The 7,500-nt window shown below is 47.0% G+C and overlaps 1 protein-coding gene across 3 annotated transcripts in view; it reads left to right on the forward strand.

Moving 5' to 3' along the window:
* LOC108444183 (golgin subfamily A member 3) overlaps positions 1–7,500 on the forward strand; it is a 32,291-nt gene that overhangs the window by 10,922 nt on the left and 13,869 nt on the right. For all 3 annotated transcript variants that reach the window (XM_017725203.2, XM_017725205.2, XM_017725204.2), the window contains exons 7-14: positions 837–1,143; positions 2,182–2,384; positions 3,495–3,632; positions 4,350–4,511; positions 4,802–5,170; positions 5,923–6,000; positions 6,737–7,000; positions 7,122–7,216. In XM_017725203.2, the coding sequence (XP_017580692.2) occupies positions 837–1,143; positions 2,182–2,384; positions 3,495–3,632; positions 4,350–4,511; positions 4,802–5,170; positions 5,923–6,000; positions 6,737–7,000; positions 7,122–7,216 (1,616 nt within the window). The remainder of the gene's footprint in view (positions 1–836; positions 1,144–2,181; positions 2,385–3,494; positions 3,633–4,349; positions 4,512–4,801; positions 5,171–5,922; positions 6,001–6,736; positions 7,001–7,121; positions 7,217–7,500) is intronic.

Raw genomic sequence — 7,500 nt, forward strand, 5'->3', positions numbered from 1 at the left:
GTAGTAGTTTCTGAGTAATTCAGAATAAATCCCAAGTAATTTGTAGTAGTTTCTGAGTAATTCAGAGTAAGTACCAAATAATTTGTAGTAGTTCCTGAGTAATTGAGTAAATACCAAATAATTTGTAGTAGTTTCTGAGTAATTCAGAGTAAATACCAAATAATTTGTAGTAGTTTCTGAGTAATTCAGAGTAAGTACCAAATAATTTGTAGTAGTTCCTGAGTAATTGAGTAAATACCAAATAATTTGTAGTAGTTTCTGAGTAATTCAGAGTAAATACCAAATAATTTGTAGTAGTTCGAGTAATTCAGAGTAAGTATCAAATAATTTGTAGTAGTTTCTGAGTAATTCAGAGTAAATACCAAATAATTTGTAGTAGTTCAAGTAATTCAGAGTAAGTACCAAATAATTTGTAGTAGTTTCTGAGTAATTCAGAGTAAATACCAAATAATTTGTAGTAGTTCAAGTAATTCAGAGTAAGTACCAAATAATTTGTAGTAGTTTGAGTAATTCAGAGTAAGTACCACATAATTTGTAGTAGTTTCTGAGTAATTCAGAGTAAATCCCAAATAATTTGTAGTTCCTGAGTAAATACTGAATAATTCATTGTAGTTATTAAGTAATTTATAGTAAATACTGAGCTGTTCATAGTAGATGCTGTATAAATTCTAGTAAATGTTGAGTACTTTATGGTTGATGCTGTATAATTCAGTCTGTTTTCATTTTGCCTTGTGAAGAAATGAGTTTTCTTTACGGCGCTGATGTCATAGAGAATAAATCTACAGTGGTGAGATCATGAAGCTCATAGACACTGACCTGTTTGCTGCCCCCTGCAGGCTCTGAAGGAGAAGACGGAGCTCCAGGCTCAGTTAGCGGCGGTCAACGCTCAGCTGCAGGCTCAGACTGAAGAGGCTCGGGTCAGCGTGGAGCGCCAGAGCTCTCTGGCCTCGGAGGTGTCCACTCTACGGGCCGACTGCTCCACGCTGGAGCGCGCCATGACCGACCTGCAGACCCAGCTGGAGGACAAGAACGCCAGCCTCACGTCGCTAGGCAACGACCTGCAGGTCGCTGAGGAGCAGTACCAGAGGTTGATGGGAAGGGTGGAGGAGATGCAGCAGAGCATGACCTCCAAAGACAGCACAGGTCAGCGGCTTAAAGGGAAAAGGCGGATGAGATGATGCTAACTGGACCCTATTCGCGTTTAGTCACTGTTAGCCACATTAGCATATCCTCTGGTGTAATATTCCTTTTAAAGCAAAAGAAAGTGCTGATTGTACTCGTTTATATCTCCAAAGCTCAAAGTGGGACCGGTTATGTTTTGTCAACCGTAAACCTGTAATTTTGCGAATCTAGTAAACGTAATTTTCTCTTTTTTATTTCGAATGTAGTTACTCAGGAAGGACGTCTCTGTCTTCGTTAGCTTTAGCCCTGGAGCTACGAGAGTCAGTCTGTTCCATGAGCTTTGAATTCTTTGGGTTCCAGTTCCACGTTGTCACCTCAGTATAGTGGCACCCATAGAATAAGACGTTCTAGTGCATTTTGAAGTGCACTTTTGAGTTAATGTTTGTGTCAGATATGCTATTTTACATGATAGTTCAAAATACAGAGAGATACCTGGATAGTTCTTTAGGTCAGGCGGTGCTGGTCAAGATTTTAAACCAAACTGCCTCTGTTTGACAGTTAATTGCCCCAGTCTACGTCCGTGAACAAGGCAGACGAAGCGCTAACCGAAGCGCCCTGTAATTCCAGTTTAAAATTCGTTTGGAGAGGTCTGTGTCTGTGTCTGTGAGTGACTAGTATTTGCGGTATTTGTCAGACACACTTATCCAGAGCGACGTACAGTTTGTTCATGTTACAGATGTGGCACATGTAGAGTTGGGAGTCTTGCCGAAGGACTCTAATAGGTATAGTGTGCAGCGCTTCCTGGGCGGGGAATCGAACCCCCGTCTGCTGCCACTGTGAGCTGCCGCGACTTGTTGGCTACATTAGCCTCGTAGCTCCAGTGCAGAATGTCTCCTGGCTGATCAGCTACGTTTGGAGTACAGTGGAGCAAATTTGCGTTTGATAATCTCTTAAGAACGTTTTCAGACAGTAATGGTTTTAACAGCGATGCACTCCAGTGCCTCCCGTCTGAGCTCATTTCCCGTGTGTCCGTCTGTCTCTTGTGTGCCTGCGTTTTAGTGAGTGATCTGCGACAGCAGCTGAGCAGCCTGCAGGCCCAGCTGCAGCAGGTCCAGTCGGAGCGCAGCGCCCTCCACAGCCGCCTGCAGACGTCGCAGGCGGAGGTGCAGTCCCTGCAGCAGCTGCGCAGCTGGTACCAACAGCAGCTGGCCCTCGCCCAGGAGGCCCGCGTCCGTCTGCAGACTCAGATGGCCAACATGCAGGTACGGACGCCCACAAGGGTAGAGATGGTACCGAACCACCGGGTCAGGTTTAATACAGATCCAGTAAAACTGGCCTGGAGCAGGTTAGGAAATCTTTATTTACAGTCTGGAGCCTGTCTGCAGGCCGGCTGGCCGCTCTGGATCAGCTCACGGTAGAAAATCAGTTCACGTGATGAATTAACTAAATTGTTTTTAGCTTAAGCTGCTTCAGAGTGTTTGGCTTTTGAGGTCCGCTTTGGGCCGTCAGCTGTTAAAATGAATTTTTTTCATCCCTGACTGGCAGATAAAATTCACAAAGCAGCAGAGGTGAGAGAACAAATACAGCGCAGTACAGTAGAGTACAGTCACATTTTGGGGGTATATTGGGTGCAGATAGGCAGAAACACAAATATAGATTTTATTAAATTCTTATTATATTGTTTACATGCATTAGGCCTGTTGTGAGTTCAGGCCTGTTGTCCAAAATTCTGCATAATTCAGTGTGTGAGATGTAAAGAGCGGTTCAGAGGGTTTGGTGTGAACTGGTTCAGACGTCTTTACAGTGGTGGTGATGGGAACCAGGCGTCGCCATGACTACAGCACAGATATAGACACTTTATTAACCATCCAGAACCACCAGAGAACCTACACAAGTCTTCTGAGCTTATATGGAATGTTGATGATGGAAAACAGTGGAAAATCTGGAATAATGAGTTTTCTTTGGGGACTATTTTATCCCTCCGCTGTTAATAGATCTTAAAAATAAACATTTTAGGCCCAAACTATCATAAAACAGTGGCAGCGTGTTCATCACCAAACATCATAGCAAAACCTGTGGTAATCAGGTCCTCTGCGTTTTGAGGCTGTTGTCTGACCTGTAGATGCTGTAGAAGTGAGGAGTGGGTTGAAGGCCTCTGTAAAAGACCAGAAATGATCTCCTCATGCAGTCATCACTCAGTGGAGTGAAGAGTCTCAGACGGAGGAACTGTTAATGTCAGTCGTGTTCAGTTAAGCTCTGATAATCCGCTGCTTTAGATCCTCAGGCTCCTCGTAAGCATTGTCGGCGTGAGAGGCTGTGATTCTGTGTTTATTGATGCTCTTTTTGTTTTCGTGTTCGTTTGCTTGTCCCAGGCGGGTCAGATGACTCAGATCGGCGTGCTGGAGAATCTGAAGATGGAGAACGTCAGTCTGTCTCATCAGCTCTCCGAGACTAAACACCGCTCCATTAAAGAGAAGGAGCGGATCGCCGTCCAGCTGCAGAGCATAGAGGTCCGTCGGCTTCTCTCTCTGTTCTTCTCTCTGTGAATCATGACGTTTGTGGGGTTTTATGCATCAAATACAGTCATACTTCATTTGGACTTGACCGTTTTCCAAACTCTGTTTATCCTCATAACTAAACAGGCTGTTTTTATTACTATCGTCACTGTCCAATAGAAATGCTCCAAAACTGCTTACTAGGGGCAACATGTAAATGAGCTCTGTTCTGATTGGCCTTGCCTTATTCAAAAAGCACCCTGAATACCTTACCTTATAAGGTCAGTGTAAGTGTGTGGAGTGAAACTGCTGTAGGCTGTTTTTGTGACCTCACAACATCAGTGAATGTATGTGTATGAGCTTGGTTTCCATGTATGGACTGTATAGCACTACATTAAAGGAAAGATCCATTTTCCATCATATGGGCCCTTTAATGCCAAGTGTAAACACATCATCACAGTGCTGATCTCACAGAGAGCAAATCATTATAAATCAATAATGTCATTCTCAGATTCCTGGCGATGCTAATGAAGCAGATGAGTCTTAATATCTGATGATTTTAGCTGCCTCGGTCAGGCCCTGTATTGCAGGTGATCAGGCTTAGACTGCTGAAACACCCGACTCAGCCAGAGAAGCAGCACCTGACCTTAACCTGGCCTTTCACTGAAGTTTCACCTGTTGTATCTCTCTGCCCTGCGTGATGCTCTGACTCCGCCCCCTCTGTGACTCCAGGCGGACATGCTGACGCAGGAAGCGGCAATCCAGCAGATACATGACGCAAAGTCGATGGTGGAGGAAGATCTCCAGCACAAACTGGAGGAGTTTGAGGAGGAGCGAGAGCAGCTGCTGAAAATGGCCAACTCGGCTACGACGCTGGAGAGAGAGCTGGAGCAGGTACACAAACGCAAAGACCAATTAGATCTCAGATCAAAGTGTTTTTGATAAAGTGGCCAGTGAGTGGAAGAACAAGGTGTTTCTAATAAATCGGCCAGTGAGTGGAAGAACAAGGTGGGTGTTTCTAATAAATTGGCCAGTGTGTGGAAGAACACGGTAGGTGGTTCTAATAAAATGGCCAGTGCATGGATGCACAAGGTGGGTGTTTCCAATAAAGTGGCCCACGGTGGAACGTTAGCAGAATGTCCAGTCGTCTGTGATTGAGTGACCGTGTTCGTCTCTCTCTGCAGGTTAAGGTGGCTCTCTCTCAGAAGGACGCCCAGCTGGCCTCATTCCAGCGTGAGCACGTGGAGCTGATGAAGCAGCTGACGGCCGCTCAGGAGAGCCTGCAGGGTAAGGATCAGGCGCTGCAGCTGCTGGAGGCTCGGTATGCCGAGCTGGAGGCGCAGCTGCAGGAGCTGCAGGCCGACTCGTCCACGCGGGACGACGAGCTGCACTTCCTGCGCAATGAGAAAATCGTCCTGGAGGTGGCGCTGCAGGCGGCGCGGGTCGAGAAGAGCCAGCTGGACGACGGTGCGGAGCGGCTCGGGGAGGATGTGCTGGCGGCCGCGGATACGCTGGACCAGCTCAGGCAGGAGGTGCAGGTGAAGGCCACACAGGTGAGTGGAGGAGGCGGGAGGAATGCTCACATTTCCACTTTGGAGAATCCCTGATGCTGTGTCTGAAGGCTGTGTTCAAAACCAAAAGAAAAACTGGCCAGAGCTGTTAATAAGCCAGAACAAGGTCGTGGTCAGTGTCCTGGACAGAGATTAAGCCTAGTCTGGGACAACACAGCGGTCTGAATGGAGAAGTCCAGCACTAGGCATAATACAGGTCAGGGAAACCAGCCCTGTAACAGTTAAGATTTCAGAAGAGAACTATGGGAATTCCAAAGGGGAACTCCACCAATTTTGCACAATTTCTGCATAATTCAGTGGTTGAGATGTAAACATGCAGACTCGGATTTCTTTTATGGTGGTGATGATGGGAACCAGGGGTCGCCATGACTACAGCACAAATATAGACATTTCATCTACTATCCAGAACCACCAGTAAACCTACACAGTCTTCTGAGTTCATATGGATTGTCGATGGAAAAAAGAGGAAAATCTTGAAATCCTAAGTTTTCGTTGGGTATTATTTTGCACTTTTTAGGCCAAAACCCTTTCAAAACTAACGTAAAACAGTGTCTCAGAAATCCAGGCAGGGTATTCTTGCCCATGTACTGACACTTTGAGTGATGGACATCTGGTTCATCAGTGCAGGAACCTGTATATTACACAATGGAGTGAATAAACACTGCCTTGTGTGACCCTTTTAAATGGACGCTAATTACCCCCCATTCACTTTCTGTTCTCCCTTCATCTTCTAGATTGAGTCCTTACAGCAGGAGAACGTCTCCCTGAAGAAACAGGCGCAGAAACTGAAGGAGCAGTTCACGCAGCAGAAGGTATGTAACCCCACACGGTCATCTCCCATACCGCCCCCTCCATATACCTACACTCGTACATCTCCTCCAGCCAGTCAACCGTTTCTGAAGATCACAGTTTGTGGGTCAAAAAAAAACAAGAAGGTGGATCTCCAGGACCAGGGTTGCTAGAACGCTGCTGTGAGGATTTTGATTACATCCAGCCACAAGAGCATGATGTTGGATGGTCAGTTCTGGATCACTCCAGCTCCTCCCAGAGGTATTGGAGCTCCATCAGTCCAGAGAACACAGTTCCACTGCTCCACAGCCCAATGCTGGGGGGCTTTTGTACCCCTCTAGCCCACGCTTGGCATTGGGCATGGTGACCATAGGCGCATGTGCAGCTGCTCCAGAGCTCCCACTCTGGTCAGCGCTTTTCTCTGGAGATGAATGAAAAAGAGGTTTATTTCTCAGTCTCCCAGACTTGCTCCTCAAGCTTGTTATAAACTCATCCTGTCTTCAACAGGCCACACCCACTCGCTCTAAGTCTCTCCCACACTGTTAAGCCCCTGCCACCCACCCATCACAGTACAGAAGAATCCGAAACTGCTTCTTATCCACGTGTAGTCATGTGACGGTCTCAGAATGTGCACCTGCCTCACCCACCTCTCATGGCTGTTTGCAGGATGGTTCTAAAGCCTGATTGGCTGAGCCACTGCAGTTTGATTGTAGGTGTAAGTACTTTGCTGTTATTTGTGCTCTCTGTCTCCCCCTGCAGGTGATGGTGGAGGCCTACAGGCGTGACGCCAGCTCCAAAGAGCAGCTGATCTCGGAGCTGAAGGCATCTAAGAAGCGTCTGGCTGTGGAGGTGAAGGAGCTGAAGGAGGAGGTGCTGAAGCTGCAGGGAGAGAAGGCCAGCGGAGAGCAGGAGCAGCAGCGCCTCCTGCAGGAGGTGCAGAGAGTACAGCACCAAATGAGCAGCCTGGAGCAGCATCTACAGACCGTACAGACGGAGAGAGATCAGCTGGACACACAGCTGCAGGTGCAGACACCTACACAGACCTGTAGCCTGTTATTGTTCTTGCCCTGTTAATAACGAAAGCTTTATGCGGTGCTGGCGCTCAGCTGGGGTTTACGGTCGGTCTGGTGTGTTTCCTCTGCAGTCTCTTCAGCTCGATCACAGTCAGCTGAACGCTGTGACGGAGGAGAACGAGGCGCTGAAGAAGAAGCTGGAGCAGATGCAGGAGGACGCCAAAAAGTGAGTGACGCGACCCTTATCTGTTCATCCATTCATTCATTTATACATCCCTCCATTCCGTTCATTTGTTCGTTCACTGATTCGTTCATCCATCCATCCATCCATCCATCCATCCATCCATGCATTCATCGATCCATACATGCATTCATCCATGCATTCATTCATCCATCCATCCATCCATCCATGCATTCATCCGTCCATCCATCCATGCATTCATCCATCCATGCGTTCATCCATCCATCCATCCACCCATCCATCCATGCATTCGTTCATCCATCCATCCA

Source organism: Pygocentrus nattereri, chromosome 20 (assembly GCF_015220715.1).
Source record: "Pygocentrus nattereri isolate fPygNat1 chromosome 20, fPygNat1.pri, whole genome shotgun sequence".
In the NCBI taxonomy this organism is placed as follows: domain Eukaryota; kingdom Metazoa; phylum Chordata; class Actinopteri; order Characiformes; family Serrasalmidae; genus Pygocentrus; species Pygocentrus nattereri.